This window comes from Pan troglodytes, chromosome 1 (assembly GCF_028858775.2).
Source record: "Pan troglodytes isolate AG18354 chromosome 1, NHGRI_mPanTro3-v2.0_pri, whole genome shotgun sequence".
Taxonomy (NCBI): domain Eukaryota; kingdom Metazoa; phylum Chordata; class Mammalia; order Primates; family Hominidae; genus Pan; species Pan troglodytes.
In genome coordinates this window covers 163,732,448-163,751,792 of record NC_072398.2, presented here as the reverse complement: position 1 = coordinate 163,751,792, position 19,345 = coordinate 163,732,448, and the positions used below count along the sequence as shown (strand labels likewise).

The 19,345-nt window shown below is 38.5% G+C and overlaps 1 protein-coding gene across 6 annotated transcripts in view; it reads left to right on the top strand.

Moving 5' to 3' along the window:
* The window catches only part of IL23R (interleukin 23 receptor), a 166,565-nt gene that overhangs the window by 96,662 nt on the left and 50,558 nt on the right, over positions 1-19,345 (top strand). For all 6 annotated transcript variants that reach the window (XR_010153578.1, XR_010153579.1, XR_010153580.1 and 3 more), the window contains exons 8-9: positions 879-968; positions 4,347-4,449. Coding sequence is in view for 3 of the 6 variants with exons in the window: in XM_016920445.4 (XP_016775934.3) it covers positions 879-968; positions 4,347-4,449 (193 nt within the window). In the remaining 3 variants the exon portion in view is untranslated. The remainder of the gene's footprint in view (positions 1-878; positions 969-4,346; positions 4,450-19,345) is intronic.

Sequence of the window (19,345 nt, the reverse complement as noted above, 5' to 3'; positions counted from 1 at the left end):
TCCCTGCCCCCAAAAGTAATTTTTTTAAAAGAAAAATTTGAGCACTGAAATCAGAGTGACGGAATACACAGGGCTTGAAGCAGTCTCAGGGATCCAAGGCTTAGAGCCATATTCAGAAATGTCTTCTGCCAGTTGGGAGAATTGTGTCCTTGAAGTCACTTCTGTCAGCTTTTAATTATCAGGAAGGAGGAGACCGGCAAGGCTGCACCAGGACCCCTTTGAGTTCAGACTGAAAGTTAGGTACCAGGGTTGCTCACCCCACCCTGGTCAGAATCATTCATTAGCAGTTTCCTGACAGCCTTTATAACTAGACCAGGCTGCCAGGAAAAGAAAAGAGCAGAGAGAAGTCATTGGTGACATCCCACCCAGGTGTTACAACACCAAAGTGCCTGCTAACCAAAATTAGGTTTCTTATGAGGAGCCAGGAGAAGGTGAACAGCATCCCAAAGATTGTGCAAAGGCAAAAGTGACACATCTTGGGGACCCTCAAGGAAATCTGAACCTTATTGCACCATCAATTGCAAGGAATCAAATAGAGATTAGTTATCATGCGTTTTTTCTGGCTCAGTAAAATAAAGCTCCTTGGTATTTGCTGCCTAGAAGCCTCATAAAATTAGTGGACACACCTTGAAGTTTTACAACCTAGGTAGATTATAGTTGCCCTTGCAGTGTTTCCTCCTTTGAGATTTACCCAATTAAATAAAAAGAAGAAGAAAAGACACATACTCAAAGACTATTGCTTTTATTCCACCCTTCAAGCCCATTAAAGTTATTGGTTTACTTTAGTCATCTCTAAACAAGGGAAGAAACTCCGTTGGGAAATTTGGCAAGCAGAGTGCAAAATGTAAGAAACTGACATTCTTTCCTTTTGGTTTAAGTTCCCCAGGTCACATCAAAAGCATTCCAACATGACACATGGAATTCTGGGCTAACAGTTGCTTCCATCTCTACAGGGCACCTTACTTCTGGTAAGAAAATACAACTTAGGCTTTTTGAGTAGTCTTTTAGTAATTGCCCATTTTAACCCATCATACTGAAAAAATCACATCAGGTGTTAAGTTTCTGGACAATAAGATATGCCTTATGCCTTCCATAGGAAAATAATAGACAAAGTACAAAGATCTGCTTAAAACTGAATGTAAGAAGTGGCTTAGGTGGATTTTGCCGGCTTTTGCAATAGATTGTATACATTTTTTTAAATTTTTATTTATTTTATTTTATTTTTTGAGACAAAGCCTTGTTCTGTCACCCAGGCTGGAGTGCAATGGTGCGATCTCGGCTCACTGCAACCTCCGCCTCCCAGGTTCAAGCGATTCTGCTGCCTCAGCCTTCTGAGTAGCTGGGATTACAGGCATCCGCCATCATGCCCAGCTAATTTTTGCATTTTTGTAGAGACGGGTTTCACCATGTTAGCCAGACTGGTCTTGAACTCCTGACCTCAGGTGATCCACCCACCTCAGCCTCCCAAAGTGCTGGGATTACAGGTGTGAGCCACCACACCTGGCCACATTTTTATTTTAATAGCTGCTAGGGCTCAAGACCCAAAAACTTCTTTCAAAACAAATTACTTACCTATCTTGTGCTAGGACTTGTCTAGACATCTTCTTCAATCTTTAAAACAACCCATGAGATAAGTGTTACGCATCTATTTTATAATGAGGAAACTGAAACTTAGAGTAGTTGAGGAAACTTTTCAAGGTCATAGAGCTGCTAAGTGACAGACTAAAATTCAAATCCTTTTCTTTCAATATCCTGGAGTCTATGCTCTTTCTTTTATACAAACCAGCTCCCATTTTAGTTGTTAGCATGACTATTATCGTATTGATGAGCTTGCCTAAATGTTTTAGGCGTAAAAAAATTGAGATCTGGTTGTACAATGGGTGAACATAACTCTAAACAGAAATTTCGAGTTGAAAACTTTTAGGCATGACTATTTCACCATTGACCACTGACAGACCATTTATCTCCTTGTGTAGAAATCAGGCAGGAATAGTATAAGAACTTTTGCAGGTTGTATTGCTATTCTTTGCACCTTCATTTATTTAATATTCATTAAGCAACTCCTGTGTACGAGGCACTGTTCTGGGTACTGGGGAATCAGCAGTGAAAACAATGAGCAAAGCCCCTGTCTTCATGGAGCTTCTATTCTAGCCAGACAGGGCAGAAAAACAGCAAACAAAACAAGAAGAAAAGTCAGGTGGTGGTGAAGTGTCATAAAGAAACATGAAGTGGGTAGGCATGGTGGCTCACATTTTGTAATCCCAGCACTTTGGGAGGCCAAGGCAGTCAGATTGCTTGAGTCCAGGAGTTTGAGACCAGCCTGCACAACATGGCAAAACCCCATTTTTACAAAAATTACAAAAATTAGATGGGTGTGGTGTCATGTACCTGTAGTCCCAGCTACTTGGGAGGCTGAGGCGGGAGGATCAATTGAGCACCAGAGATAGAGGCTGCAGTGAGCTCCACTGCATTCCCACCTGGGCAACAGAGCAAGACCCTGTCTCAGGAAAAAAAAAAAAAGAGGAAAAAGAAGAAAAAGAAAAAGAAAAAGAAACATGAAGAAAGGTAAGGGCACTCTGAATTATCAATCAATTACGAGCCAAGTGCTTAGGTTCAGTACAGTTCCCTAATTATAGATGCCTACACAGACCTACCTACACCTTGATATTTCTGTGGGATCAGTGGAGGTTAGGACCTCATGGCAGCTCTGTTAGATAAGTATTATTATCTCTATTTTCCAAAAGAGAAAACCTGAGACTCAGCAAGTTCATAATTATGCCCCAAGGTCACAGAGCTGATAAGAGGCAGAGTTTAATTCAAACCCAGGTATATCAGGCCACGCTCTTGGTCATTCTGCTCTACTGCTTAGACCCCTTTGCCGAGCACTGTGTTGACTTGAGGGCTGTCTATCCTCTTCTAGGCACTAATTAATGCCCAAGGGTGTGTGGCAGCCAGTACCCCCAATTAGTTGCTTGAAATAGTCAGAAATAGCTCTTTAGCCCTGGGAAAACATTAATTTCATATCCCACCAAGATTTTGCAGTGAGCTAGAGTTACTCAGACTCCTGCCTGCTGATTGGCTTTAGAAGAGGGCTGGGCAGCCTGGAGACCCCGGTATGTGAAATAACTAGGGTGGGGCAAACACAGTGTCTGCCACATGGTAAGTACCCAACAAACATTTGCTGAAGGAAGGGAGGGAGTGAGGAAGGAGGATGGAAGGGAAGCCAATACCCAACATGGCTCTAGAACAAATTCCAATGTGATAAGTAATGCCTCAACTATCTTCTATATTTGAAAATAGGGCTTTTTCATGTACCAGGGAGAAAGCATGATGAGCCTGGTGGGTAATATATGTTGAATAAATTATATTAATTATTTAAATATTTTAGGAGATTAACTCAACTTTGACATGCAAGAAAAGCATTGGTTTTGTTTGTTTGTTTGTTTTTGAGACACAGTCTGGCTCTGTCACCCAGGCTGGAGTGCAGCGGCACGACCTCAGCTCACTGCAACCTCCACCTCCCAGGCTCAAGCCATCTTCCTACCCTGGCCTCCCAAGTAGCGGGGACTACAGGCACATGCCACCACACCCGGCTAATTTTTGTAATTTTTGTAGAGATGGAGTTCTCACTTTGTTGCCCAGGTTGGTCTCAAACTTCTGAGCTCAAGTGATCCTCCCACCTCGGCCTCTCAAAGTGCTGGGATTACAGGCATGAGTCACTGTGCCCAGCCAGCATTGTTTTTTAACTAAGTGTGAGTGCAACATAAAGGCAATTTTGATTTCTTTTTTATTTTTTATTTTTATCTTAACTTGCCAGTGTGTGATTTCTTTCTTATCACGTATATTGTTCTAAGTAAAGTGGATGTCCTTTCTCAGCAGGAAAAATTTCATGAGCAATAGATTTTGAAGAATGATGACAAATTGCACACATTCTATCTCACACAAAAAGTTAAAAAAAAATCAGTATGATTGTAACCAGCTTTAGACATTGTTACAGCAATTGGGAATTCTCACCTGTGTCAGACAAGCCAAATGAAGCTCACCACTAAGAATTTATATGAAATTTGCATGCACAAGCCGACCACATTTGCCAGAGATGCACTTCTAAAAACCCACTGACATCAGATACATGTAGCCCAACTTTCTCAAACAAAAAGTTGTTTCCTGGGGTAGTTGTGCACTCTGGAAAAACAGTCACTCTGTGGCCCAAGGTAAAGGTTAATTTTGCTTCCCCCCACCCTTTCTCCTTTGAGACCTTTGCTTTGAGCAGAGTAAAGAGAAGAGTAATTCTGGTATCAAATGAAGACTAATGCTTGGTTAAAATTATTTTTCTTTCCTTTCATTAGACAACAGAGGAGACATTGGACTTTTATTGGGAATGATCGTCTTTGCTGTTATGTTGTCAATTCTTTCTTTGATTGGGATATTTAACAGATCACTCCGAACTGGGTAGGTTTTTGCAGAATTTCTGTTTTCTGATTTAGACTACATGTATATGTATCACCAAAATTTAGTCATTTCAGTTGTTTACTAGAAAAATCTGTTAACATTTTTATTCAGATAAAGGAAAATAAAAAGAACAATGTTTAATAAGTACTTACCCATGCCAAACTCTCTACAAATGTCTTTCCTTTAATCCTCAAAATGACCCTGCCAGAAAAGCTTCCTGGCCTATTTTACAGGTGACTTAAATGAGGCTTAAAGAGGCTAAGTCCTCAGCCCAGAATCACTGAACACTAAGCCCTGAGTCCAAACACAGCTGATATCAAAGCCCATTTCTCTCCTTTACTACATGGCGTTTTCCATTGTGCCTCAAATTTACCTACAGTGACTAGATTCTTGAGAGTGGTGAAGTCACAAATTGCCTTGTGTTAAAAGAAAAACTTCAGCCAAATTAAATTTAAAGGAGTTTAATTGAGCAATGAATGTGCGAATTGGGCAGCCCCCAGAATTACAGTGGATTCAGAAAGACTCCAGGGATGCCTTGTGGTCAGAGCAAATGTGTAGACAAAAAAAAAAAAAAGTGACACATAGAAATCGGCAGTGAGGTACAGAAACAGCTGGATAGGTTATGGATTGGCATTTGCCTTATTTGAACACAGTTTGAACACTTAGCAGTCTATGAGTGGTTGGAGTATGGCTGCTGGGATTGGCCAAGACTCAGCTATTGTTACGGGCACATACTACTAAGTTAGGTTTTCAATCTTGTCTGCCTATTAGGCTAGGTTACAGTTCATCCACAAGGACTTGAATATAGAAGTATGGAGTCCTTCTCAGATCATATTTAGTTTGCTTTAATAATTCCCCCCTTTTGGTGATTTTCTCAATTTTGAGAGATTGACCAAAACTTTAGTCATCGATGTCACTATCACCATTGTAAATGTACTTATATGGTCTTTAAACCCACTGGGAAACAGTAGAACAGTGGGTTCTGTAAGGTGGCAACAAGGACTGAGTAGAAGGTACCTCCTTATGCTGGAACATCCTGTTTATAGGAGAAAAACAAAACCTGGTCTGTTCTAGGATCTATGTGTTTCCTTAAAGTCTTAGTTTGACTATGTCACATTTAGCATGAACAACTCCATTTTGGTTTGGTTTGGTCTGTTGGAGTCTAGTGCATGAGCTCAGTCCAAAACAATGGCCTCCCATAATTTCGTTTTAAAAAAAAAATCCCCCTTTTTGGTCAGGTTCTCACTTAGGTGACAGTGTGACCAAAACCTAGGGCCTCAGTGCCACTCTCAGTTACCATCATTTTGGGTTTCTGTTCTCAGCATGTAATTCATAGGTTACGGTGTCCTGATGGTCACACATTTCTTTTAGCTCTTGTTATTCCAGTTGAAGAGAGACCATTTGACATTCTAGAGATGGCTGCTTGTAAACATTTAAAACCTTTGAGAGAATACAGCATACCAGGGAGATTACTATTAGGACTATTGGGAGAATAATACTAAGAGTTTGGGTTATGTTCCTTACCCAGGGTCCTCATAAACCAAACCAAACCATCTAAAATCAAATAGATCAAAGAATGAGCTACATGAAGAGTCTACTCACTTAACTAAGTGATTTTTTTCATTAATCCCCTACAACTGAATCACTATAATACCCGATGTTTTCTCCATACATCATAAGTGCCAGCAGCTGTTTAGCCAATACTTTTTGGTTTGGCCAATTCTACTATTTTGCATAACTTTCACAAGAGAATTTAAAGTTTTTTGTGTAACCATAGGCTTTACAGTAGAATCTGCTATAGAACCTATCATGAGGGATACATTTCTAATCAGTGCCTCTTTTACTTCAAACTATGGAAAAAAGACCTAACAAATGATGCCCTTCTAGAAGAGTGAAGGCCTCCTGGCAATGTTCTCTTTAGCCCATGATGTGGCTTAAGAGGAATGAATCAATGTTCTGTTTCTGATTGACAATGAGGCAATATATGAACCCTTAAAATTTCTCACCTGCATTGGGCCTTCATCTTTTATCCATCAAAGTATAACATTATCCATGTATAAGGCTGGCTGCAAAATCCTTCACAAATAAACATATACCCCATAATACACACATAACAGACCCCCTTTTCACTTCTATTGTTCATAGAGGCATAAGCAAGAAAAAAAATATTCAAAGTTAAGAGTCTCATGATAGTAGAGAAGTCTTAATCCATGATTTTAGGATAAGCTGTTCACATTAAGGACGCTGTCTTCTTGGGAGAAGCTGTCCTGGTTAGCTTTACCTTAAGGGTTCCAATGGGTGTGGAGGGACCCTCCTCAGTTGTGAGATTATGAAAGTTGTGGGATCTCTGAAACCAAAAGTTCAAGGTCCCAAAGTTTTGCTGTAGTGTGGATGGCAAGGACAGTCTTTCTCTAATGTTCTCAGAAGTTTCATTCTTTGGGTTCTAGATTGTGAAGGGGTTGATTGTCCTCAGTGAACCATAAACAGCTTTTTTTAACCATGTAAAAATGTACTGCAGCATAATAATCTACTATTATAACATCAGTCTTCTTGCATCGGAAAGCTTTCATACAACCAGAAAACATGCATTGAAAGTGACAATTGAATGAAATCCCTTATAAATATTTAAATGTCCAATCGGGTAGCCAAATGTACCTGAAGCTTTGATTGTTTTCCCAGGAATATGGGTTTGACAAGCCAAATATTGTTTATAACTATTTTAGTAGTTTATAAGTCACCACACAAACATATTGAATTTGGATCATTTTATCTTTTCCATTACAAGTCGTAAAATGCAGAACTTTTAATAATGAAAGCCTTAAGGACTCTGGAAGGACAAGGTGGCTGTCTTGGTTCTCCATGAGTCCATGCTTAAAAATGGACTTATGTCCTCTTGAATACCAGTTGTTTCTCCAATTTAGGTGCATAGCACTGATAACTGATGGGTTATCATAGGTAATTTGGCTTAGATCATGGAGTTTATTCAAATTGTATATCTAAACAATTTTAGTATCGGCTGATTTAGCATGCAGATTTCTCTTTTTTTTTTCTTATACTTTAAGTTCTGGGATACATGTGCAGAACATGCAGGTTCGTTACATAGGTATACATGTGCCATGGTGGTTTGCTGCACCCATCAACCCATCATCTACATTAGGAATTTCTCCTAATGCTATCCCTCCCCCAGCCTCCTACCCCCTGACAGGCCTCAGTGTGTGATGTTCCCCTCCTTGTGTCCGTGTGTTCTCATTGTTCAGCTCCCACTTATGAGTGAGAACATGTGGTGTTTGGTTTTCTGTTCTTGTGTTAGTTTGCTGAGAATGACGGTTTCCAGATTCATCCATGTCCCTGCAAAGGACATGAACTCATCCTTTTTTATGGCTGTGTAGTATTCAATGATGTATATGTGCCGCATTTTCTTTATCCAATCTATCTTTGATGTGCATTTGGGTTGGTTCCAAATCTTTGCTATTGTGAACAGTGCTGCAATAAACATACATGTGCATGTGTCTTTATAGTAGAATGATTTATAATCCTTTGGGTATATACCCAGCAATGGGATTGCTGGGTCAAATGGTATTTCTGATCCTAGATCCTTGAGGAATTGCCATGCTGTCTTCCACAATGGTTGAACTCATTTACACTCCCACCAACAGTGTAAAAGCATTCCTATTTCTCCACAGCCTTGCCAGCGTCTCTTGTTTCCTGACTTTTTAATGATCGCCATTCTAACTGGCATGAGATGGTATCTCATTGTGGTTTTGATTTGCATTTCTCTAATGACTAGTGATGACGAGCTTTTTTTCATATGTTTGTTGGCCGCATAAATGTCTTCTTTTGAGAAGTGTCTGTTCATATCCTTCACCCACTTTTTGATGGGTTGGTTTGTTTGTTTTCTTGTAAATTTGTTTAAGTTCCTTGTAGATTCTGGATATTAGCCCTTTGTCAGATGGGTAGATTGCAAACATTTTCTCCCATACTCTAGGTTGCCTGTTCACTTTGATGATAGTTTCTTTTGCTGTGCAGAAGCTCTTTAGTTTAATTAGATCCCATTTGTCAATTTTGGCTTTTGTTGCCATTGTTTTTAGTGTTTTCATCATGAAGTCTTTGCCCATGCCTGTGTCCTGAATGGTATTATCTAGGTATTCTTCTAGGGTTTTTATGGTTTTAGGTCTTATGTTTAAGTATTTAATCCATCTTGAGTTAATTTTTGTATAAGGTGCAAGGAAGGGATCCAGTTTCAGCCTTATGCCTATGGCTAGCCAGTTTCCCAACACCATTTAGTAAATACGGAATCCTTTCCCTTTTGCTCGTTTTTGTCAGGTTTGTCAAAGATCAGATGATTGTAGATGTGTGGTGTTATTTCTGAGGTCTCTGTTCTGTTCCATTGGTCTATATATCTGTTTTGGTACCAGTATCCTGCTGTTTTTATTACTGTAACCTTGTAGTATAGTTTGAAGTCAGATAGCGTGATGCCTCCAGGTTTGTTCTTTTTGCTTAGAATTGTCTTGGCTATGTGGGCTCTTTTTTGATTCCATATGAAATTTAAAGTAGTTTTTTCCAATTCTGTGAAGAAAGTCAATGGTAGCTTGATGGGGATAGCATTGAATCTATAAATTACTTTGAGCAATATGGCCGTTTTCATGATATTGATTCTTCCTACCCATGAGCATGGAATGTTTTTCCATTTGTTTGTGTCCTCTCTTATTTCCTTGAGCAGTGGTTTGTAGTTCTTTTTGAAGAGGTCTTTCACATCCCTTGTAAGTTGTATTCCTAGTTATTTTATTCTCTTTGTAGCAATTGTGAATGGGAGTTCACTCATGATTTGGCTCACTGTTTGCCTGTTATTGGCGTATAGGAATGCTTCTGATTTTTGCACATTTATTTTGTATCCTGAGAGTTTGCTGAAGTTGCTTATCAGTGTAAGGAGTTTTTGGGCTGAGATGATGGGGTTTTCTAAATATACAGTCATGTCATCTGCAGAGACAATTTGACATCCTCTTTTCCTAATTGAATACCCTTTATTTCTTTCTCTTGCCTGATTGCCCTGGCCAGAACTTCCAACACTATGTTGAATAGGAGTGCGGAGAGAGGGCATCCTTGTCTTGTGCTGGTTTTCAAAGGGAATGCTTCCAGTTTTTGTCCATTCAGTATGATATTGGCTGTGGGTTTGTCATAAATAGTTCTTATTATTTTGAGATACATTCCATCAATACCTAGTTCATTGAGAGTTTTTAGCATGAAGGGCCATTGAATTTTGTCAAAGGCCTTTTCTGCATCTATTCAGGTTATCATGTGGTTTTCATCATTAGTTCTGTTTATGTGATGGATTACGTTTATTGATTTGCCTATGTTGAACCAGCCTTGCATCCCAGGAATAAAGCCAGCTTGATTGTGGTGGATAAGCTTTTTGATGTGCTGCTGGGTTCCGTTTGCCAGTATTTTATTGAGGATTTTCACATCGATGTTTATCAGGGATATTGGCCTAAAATTTTCTTTTTTTTGTTGTGTCTCTGCCAGGTTTTGGTATCAGAATGATGCTGGCCTCATAAAATGAGTTAGGGAGTATTCCCTCTTTTTCTACTGTTTGGAACAGTTTCAGAAGGAATGGTACCATCTCCTCTTTGTACCTCTGGTAGAATGTGGCTGTAAATCCGTCTGGTCCTGGACTTTTTTTGATTGGTAGGCTATTAATTACTGCCTCAATTTCAGAACTGGTTTTTGGTCTATTCAGGGATTTCACTTCTTCCTGGTTTAGTCTTGGGAAGGTGTATGTGTCCAGGAATTTATCCATTTCTTCTAGATTTTCTAGTTTATTTGCACAGAGGTGTTTATAGTATTCTCTGATGATAGTTTATATTTCTGTGGGATTGGTGGTGATATCTCCTTTATCATTTTTTATTGCATCTATTTGATTCTTCTCTCTTTTCTTCTTTATTAGTCTGGCTAGCGTTCTATCTATTTTGTTGATCTTTTCAAAAAACCAGCTCCTGGATTCATTGATTTTTTTGAAGAGTTTTTCATGTCTCTATCTCCTTCAGTGCTTCTCTGATCTTAGTTACTTCTTGTCTTCTGCTAGCTTTTGAATTTGTTTGCTCTTGCTTCTCTAATTCTTTTAATTGTGATGTTGGGGTGTCAATTTTAGATCTTTCCAGCTTTGTGATGTGGGCATTTAGTGCTATAAATTTCCCTCTACACACTGCTATAAATGTGTCCCAGAGATTCTGGTACATTGTGTGTTTTTTCTCATTGGTTTCAAAGAACATCTTTATTTCTGCCTTCATTTTATTATTTACCCAGTAGTCACTCAGGAGCAGATTGTTCAGTTTCCATGTAGTTGTGCAGTTTTGAGTGAGTTTCTTAATCCTGAGTTCTAATTTGATTTCACTGTGGTCTGAGAGACAGTTTGTTATGATTTCCATTCTTTTGCATTTGCTGAGGAGTGTTTTACTTCCAATTATGTGATCAATTTTAGAATATGTGCGATGTAGTCCTGAGAAGAATGTATATTCTGTTGATTTGGGGTGGACAGTTCTGTAGATGTCTATAGGTCCCACTTGGTCCAGAGCTGAGTTCAAGTCCTGGATATCCTTGTTAATTTTCTGTCTCACTGACAGTGGGGTGTTAAAGTTTCCCATTATTATTGTGTGGGAGTCTAAGTCTCTTTGTAGGTCTCTAAGAACTGACTTTATAAATCTGGATGCTCCTGTATTGGGTGCATATATATTTAGGATAGTTAGCTCTTCTTGTTGCATTTATCCTTTTATCATTATGTAATGCCCTTCTTTGTCTCTTTTGATCTTTGTTGGTTTAAAGTCTGTTTTATCAGAGACTAGGATTGCAACCCCTGCTTTTTTTTTTTCTTTCCATTTTCTTGGTAAATCTTCTTTCATCCCTTTATTTTGTGTGTGTCTTTGCACATGAGATGAGTCTCCTGAATACAGCACTACTGATGGGTCTTATTCTTTATCCAATTTGCCAGTCTGTGTCTTTTAATTGGGGCATTTAGACCATTTACTTTTTTTTTTGTGATGCAGTTTCACTTTTGTTGCCCAGACTGGAGTGCAATGGCACGATCTTGGCTCCCTGCAACCTCTGCCTCCCAGGTGCAAGGGATTCTCCTGCCTCAGCCTCCCTAGTAGCTGGGATTACAGGCATGTGCCACCATGCCTGGCTAATTCTGTATTTTTAGTAGAGATGGAGTTTCTCCATGTTGGTCAGGTAGGTCTCAAACTCCTGACCTCAGGTGATCCGCCCACCTTGGCCTCCCAAAGTGCTGGGATTACAGGCGTGAGCCACCGTGCCCAGCCTAGTCCATTAACATTTAAGGTTAATATTGTTATCTGTGAGTTTGATCTTGTCATTAAGATGTTAGCTGGTTATTTTGCCCATTAGTTGATGCGGTTTCTTCATAGTGTCAATGGTCTTTACAATTTGGTATGTTTTTGCAGTGGCTGGTACTGGTTGTTCCTTTCCATGTTTAGTGCTTCCTTCAGGAGCTCTTTTAGGGCAGGCCTCGTGGTGGCAAAATCTCTCAGCATTTGCTTGTCTGGAAAGGATTTTATTTCTCCTTTGCTTATGAAGCTTAGTTTGGCTGGATATGAAATTCTAGGTTGAAAATTCTTTCCTTTAAGAATGTTGAACATTGACCCCCACTCTCTTCTGGCTTGTGGGGTTTCTGCTGAGACATCCGCTTTTAGTCTGATGGGCTTCCCTTTGTAGGTAACCAGACCTTTTTCTCTGGCTGCCCTTAACATTTTTTCCTTCATTTCAACCTCGGTGTATCTGATGAGTTGTGTCTTAGGGTTCCTGTTCTCCAGGAATATCTTTGTGGTGTTCTCTATATTTCCTGAATTTGAAGTTTGGCCTGTTTTGCTAGGTTGGGGAAGTTCTCCTGGATAATATCCTGAAATGTGTTTTACAACTTGGTTCCATTCTCCTTGTCACTTATAGGTACACCGTTCAAACATAGATTTGGTCTTTTCACATATTCCCATATTTCTTGGAGGCTTTGTTTGATTCTTTTCATTCTTTTTTCTCTGATCTTGTCTTCTTGCTTTATTTCATTGAGTTAATCTTCAATCTCTGGTATTCTTTCTTCCACTTGATTGACTCGGCTATTGATACTTGTGTATGCTTCACGAAGTTCTTGTGCTGTGTTTTTCAGCACCATCAGGTCATTTATGTTCTTCTCTACACTGGTTATTCTAGTTAGCAATTCATCTTTTTTTCAAGGTTCTTAGCTTCCTTGCATTGGGTTAGAACATGCTGCTTTAGCTCAGAGGAGTTTGTTATTACCCACCTTCTAAAGCCTACTTCTGTCAATTCATCAAACTCATTCTCCATCCAGTTTTGTTCCCTTGCTGGCGAGGAGTTGTGATCCTTTGGAGGGGAAGAGACATTCTGGTTTTTGGAAATTTCAGCTTTTTTGTGCTGGTTTCTCCCAATCAAGCCAGTGGATCTTAGCTTGCTGGGCTCTGTGGGGGTGGGACCCACTGAGCCAGGCACCGGAGGGAGTCTCCTGATCTGCTGGTTGTGAAGACCGTGGGGAAAGCACAGTATCTGGGCCAGAGTATACTGTTCCTCCCTGTACAGTCTGTCATGGCTTCTTTTGACTAGGAAAGGGAAATCCCCCAGCCCCTTGTGCTTCCTGGGTGAGACGATGCCCCACCCTGCTTCAGCCCACCCTCCATGAGCTGTACCCACTATCCAACCAGTCCCAATGAGATGAACTTGGTACCTCAGATGGAAATGCAGAAATAACCCACCTTCTGCGTTGATCTCTCTGGGAGCTGCAGACCAGACCTGTTCCTATTCAGCCACCTTGCCAGCTCTCTAGCATGCTGATTTTTCATGCTGATTTAGCATGAAAATCTGGCAGAGTATTTTCTTGGTATTTAATTAATTTTTGTTCTACTTCGGTTAGCAGTCTTATAAACAAGTTAGTCTTTTTATTAAAGTTTTAGGGAGTCTTACCGAGTCTAAATGATATGAATTTAAAGTTATTAGAAACCTGTATTCAAGAGTGCTTTTTAGCATCCTTTTTATCCTTTCATGAACTTTCTAAAAGATACCATATTCTAGGATTTTCCGTGTTTGTGAAGTTTTCAGAAATTGCATTAGCATTAAGTAATTAACTTAATGTAATGACTTTAAACAGTGATATTTAAAAACACAATTCACAAGGAAATGTGGTTATCTCTGTGGTCTGTGATAAATTAACATAATAACCTTAATTATGATTGAAAGGATATACTCAGACATTAGAATTTTAGAAATCCTATACAATTTTGGAACATATATTAATATTATTCATTAAAATTTAACCTGAAGAAGATTAAACATTGTTTTTATTTTGACAATCCCATGTAACTAAACATGTCAGATAATCCTGTTTACCTCTCCTTTGGATGCTCCAAGGGCCCTCTGTAACATCCAAAAGTTGGGGGTTAGAAAGACAATTTTGAAGCTGAAATTTCATTTTGGGAAGCCTATAAAATATGCTAAAGGTTTAAAATACTTGATATAATGCTTAACCAGTTTGACCATGAGGTGAGATTCTTGGAAACATTTTGTAACCCTTTACAAATTTTTGTTAAAAAGCAGATCAGTGCTCTAAGAAAAACATGTTGTGCTTTTATTTCAATTTTAATTTACAGAAAAACTTAGCAATACCCCTTTATCTTTAGCCAATGTCCACACAGAATTTCTTTTTATAAGATTAACTTTTCATAAACCTTCCACAATGTATTCAAGCCTTTAGCTTTATTTTAATCTAATTTAAAACAATCTTTTAACCCTCTAACCTAGACAAAAATTTACATTCCTGTGCCTTCTTATAACCTTTTAGTAAAAACGCATTTTAGTTTCCTTACACACCTTGCATGTAAATCTATTTTCAGTAGTCTCGATTACATGTTGTAATGGTAACTGTTAGCAACTTTTAATTTTGGTGCCTAAATTTCCTTTCATGTATCCTTTCGTGACTTATGCAGACCATCTATGACATGCTTAGACTTTCTGACTTGTCCTAATCATCCCTGTTTTTAAGCAACCAGTTATTTTACTTTAGGACAAGAATTTACCATACAACTTTGTTTCTTATATAAAATCTATTTTCTTTATAACCTTTTTTGCATAGCTAGGGGAGCATGGCTAATTCCACATGTCCCCAGGCCTTATTGAGAATCTAATGCCTCCAAGATAGGTAAATTGAACAATTTTCAAAAGTCAAAGCAGTTTATGACCTGAAAGCATTAGTAAACCTAATATCTGACCTGTCTAATTTAGACAAAATGTCTTTATTTTACCAATAATCATTAAAGCCATTTTTATTTCCCAAAGATTACTAAAGTTACTTGAACTAAGACATTACAGTTTTTATTTTTTCTTCCAAAAGTGTTTTATCTAAGCACTTATTTTTCTTTAAGCCAATCACTTAGAGTTCTTTTATATGAACATCACACACACAACACATATATAACTACACAGAGAACAAGATCCAGTAGTTGTAGGATTTTTCATTTGCCAGTTTCTTCACTGGATTACTCACCTTGGGGTAGAGCCCATCAAGAAATGGCTAGGAAAACATGCAGTTTCTGGGGTCTAATAAGCAGGCACAGCTGGAAGGCAAAATGGATTTCGAGAGAGATCTATTTGCTTTTAATTCTTGAGGTTCCATGAGGAAAACAGAGGGTTTTTTCCAAAACAGGATCAGTGGCACCTTGTTTATTTTTCCCAAGGAGTCCTAGGCTATCAGAAATTATCTTAGGGCCTCTCATGTGTGCCTTAAGAGTGGCAAGACAAAATGGAGAAAAATAATTCAGTCAACTGAGAAGAAAAAACCTTTTTCAGCAAAACAAGATCCACAAAAAGGAAAGACATAAAGGTGGCCAGGTGCAGTGGCTCATGCCTGTAATTCCAGCACTTTGGGAGGCCGAGGCAGGCAGATCACAAGGTCAGCAGATCGAGACCATCCTGGCTAACACGGTGAAAACCTGTCTCTACTAATAATACAACAAATTAGCCAAGTGTGGTGGCAGGCACCTATAGTCCCAGCTACTTGGGAGGCTGAGGCAGGAGAATGGTGTGAACCCAGGAGGTGGAGCTTGCAGTGAGCTGAGATCATGCCACTGCACTCCAGCCTGGGTGACAGAGTGAGACTCTGTCTAAAAAAAAAAAAAAAAAAAAAAAAAAGGAAAAGACATAAAGGCCTTTTAAATATACCTATAGCTTGGATATCCACTTTTAATTAAGCTGACTCTTAACTATAGTGCTCTTTAAAAAATCCTTTTAAATCTCTTGTTACCCAACTTTAGCCATGCCAAGTGGCCAGTATTTCTGGCTTTTGAACTTTACCTCCCAGGTGCTCAGAGAAAGGAAAATTCAAGACAATTTATGGAAGGGAAGAGAATCAGCAAATTATAAAGTTCCCACAGGTATCAAACCAGAAAGGACTCATTCCTTAACCCAGGAATCGAACTCAGGCCACCACTGTGAAAGTAAAAAACTTTAGCTACTGAGCTACAGTACTGGGTAGTCTCCATTGTGCTTCCCAGAAGGGCTCTAGAGTACTTAATTTTGAGTTTGCAAAAGCTTTTAACTACTCAACATAATTTTTAGAGCTAACTGTGACAAGAACCCTAAAATTCCTGTTCCCTTGAAGGCAGAGACCAAGAAAAAGTACCACCACGTGGTTACGAAGTCAAGCTCCCAAAAATGTAAAACAAGATGGAGACCTCATCCAGTTGTTTTTTAATGCACTTCAGTGTGTTGTTGTTCATTTGGAATGTTCCATTGTAAGTTATCTTTAGTAAGATTTTGCTGTTTCTGTAAGACTTTGCTGCCTCCCAAGCCTAATGTATAAACTGGAAGGAACTCTGCTTTTCAGAAATTAAGGATCTCATTTTTACCTAAAATATTGGCTTTGCTTTCAGGTTCCCTTGATGAACTTAGCCAATGATTTTTCCTACCTAAGTGTGCAAGAAAAATGAAACAAAGGTGTAGAAAACCAAAAATCCCTGTGAATTTCCAAATGCCAAATTTTACAACCCCTGCAATACTACCATTTACTACCAGTTTCTTTCTGACCTAGTCAAATCTAAGAGGCCTCTAATTGGATCCAAGCCTGTTAATTACTGATCAAATCCAATCCTGGACCCAGTCCAGTTTCCGTTGTGACTTCTGAACCCAGTTTGGAACAGAAATTTGCTCAAAGAAACTTGGAGAGTTCAAAACACAAATCCGTGGAGCTCTGAAATCCAAAAGAGAACTTGCCATGATCCCCAGCCACTCTGAGAGATCAAAGGACACAAGTAGGTCCAAGAGGTTCCTTGCTTGTTCACTCAGTTCTCCTGGGGGTCGTTAGAAGGTCTAATTCATATCCCGCTTCTGACACCATCTAGTAAAAGAAAAACTTCAGCCGATTTAAAGGAGTTTAATTGAGCAATGAACAATTTGTGAATTTGGCAGCAGAATCACAGCAGATTCAGAGAAACTCTAGGGATGCCTTGTGGTCAGAACAAATTTATAGACAAAAAAAAAAAAGAGAAGTGACATACAGAAATTGGCAGTGATGTACAGAAACAGCTGGTTGGTTACAGGTTGGCATTTGTCTTATTTGAACACAGTTTGAACATTTAGCAGCCTATGAGTGGTTGAAGTATGGTCCACTGGGATTGGCCAAGACTCAGTTATTGTTACAGGCACATACTCCTAAGTCAGGTTTTTGCTCTTGTCTGCCTGTTAAGCTAGGTTACAGTTCATCCACAGGGATTCAAATATAGAGGTATGAAGTCCTTCTCAGGCCATATTTAGTTTGCTTTAACACTTGAATTCCACCCAAACAAATCAGCTTGAATCAGTGTGAAGGGAAGTGTGACAATTTTTAAATTTGTCAATTCCTTACCAATTGTTTTAGTGTTTTAGCATTCAGCCCGAAAGTCCCTTACTCTTGGCCCCCTTCAGTTTTTTCCCTCCTGTGATGGTATTAGTAAAGATCTATGGTTAGTTATTTAAAATGAGACTTTGAGAAAAGCAAGACCCTTGGATTTCTAAATTTTACTGATGCATTGAGTATTGCTAAGCTGCTCGATAGATTAGAGTTGTTTGGTGTGGCAGTTCCCCAGTGTGTCCAGTTGCTCACAAATTTTGACTTGAATGTTCTTTGCCAAATTGGCACTGAGTTTCTCCTTCTTGCCATCATTTGCCTCATGAAATAATCTTTCTTTCGTTTACATTTATAATCAAGTGCAGCAGAAAGATTTTAAATGAGCTATTATAAAGTCTACTAATGATTTCTTATCTACATAGGTTTTTTGCTCAGAACTTAGTATTTCAAAATTTAAATTACACATTAATAAACATATTCCTAATACCCTTGTGAGGAGGCAAACTAATATGGAATTTTATTTGAGGCTGTTTTAAAATATACTTGATTATGAAGTCCCTTGAAATATTTTAATGTTCAAATTAATACCCCATAAAAAAATCAATATTTGTGTTATTATTTAAACATGTCCTAGTGTAAAAGTTTAAGTAACACTAAGTTCATAACTAAGAATAACCTAAAAACTAATTTTCAGTTCGTAACAAGGAATTAGGGCAATTCTTTGCTCATTTAATTATTTAAATAAGTACTCTTTTTAAAAAGATAAAACAAGACATAATTCCAATATATTTATTTTACATTTGAACAGATACTTTTATTTAATACAACTATTCATTATCTATAAAAGCCTTAGTTCTGAAACAGAAGTGAGCAACAGAAAGCAAAATATTTTATTTATTTATTTATTTATTATTATTTTTTGAGACAGAGTCTCGCTCTATCATCCATACTGGAGTGCAGTGGTGCAACCTTGGCTCACTGCAACCTCCACCTCCTGGGTTCAAGTGATTCTCATGCCTCAGCCTCCCAAGTAGCTAGGAATACAGGCACACACCACCATGCCCAACTAATTTTTATATTTTTGATGGAGACGGGATTTCACCATGTTGGCCAGGCTGCTCTTGAACTCTTGGCCTCAAGTGATCTGCCTGTCTTTGCCTCCCAAAGTGTTGGGATTACAGGTGTGAGCCAACATGCCCGGCCCAAAACATTTTAAATATAATAAAACCAAAAGTGGGTAAATATATATACATATATATATATTCTCACTGTATCAGTGTGCTGTATAAAAGCTTTACTCCAATAGCCTGAATTTACTAATTTGGTCTAATTTTAAATACAGAAGAGAGTGTGAATTAGTAAACAAAACAACAACAAAAAAAACGGAATCATAAAACATTGTATAAAGATGAGTAAAGAAATAATATTTACCCTAAAGTCCAAGGTCAAATTGGGCTAGCAAAGTTCACTCAGCCATTTTGGTTGTTATTTAGTACAGGTCCTTTGAGAACCAATTTAAACAAATAAGTCTGATCCGTTGCTAACAGATCCATTGTTAATATGTAAAAAGGTGTCTGAGATCAGTTTAGTGTCTTCTAAGTTCTTGGTACAACCTTTCTGCCCAAACCAATTTGTACTGTCAATGCAGAGAGTGTTTTTAAACACAATGGCAGTGCTAATAGATAGCTTGGGGGAAAAAGTGGGATGTTTATGACTTCTACCTTTTCTTTCCAAAGCCCCACCCCACTGATCCTTAATATAAGCACATGGTCTAGGTAGAAACCAGTTCTCACTATGCCACACAACTGCAAGACATGTTCCCCAGCCTCCTTCTCCATCCGCATCAAGAAAGTTTGGAGCTGTCACCATTATTACAACCCTATTTGAAATAATTACAAAATCTAGACTCAGAACAGCTTAAATTTTAGGGCTTTATTATATAACATTCTCTTTTTAAATATTCGGTAGTTACGGTCACCTTGGAAAGTTCTACAAAATATCCCTTAA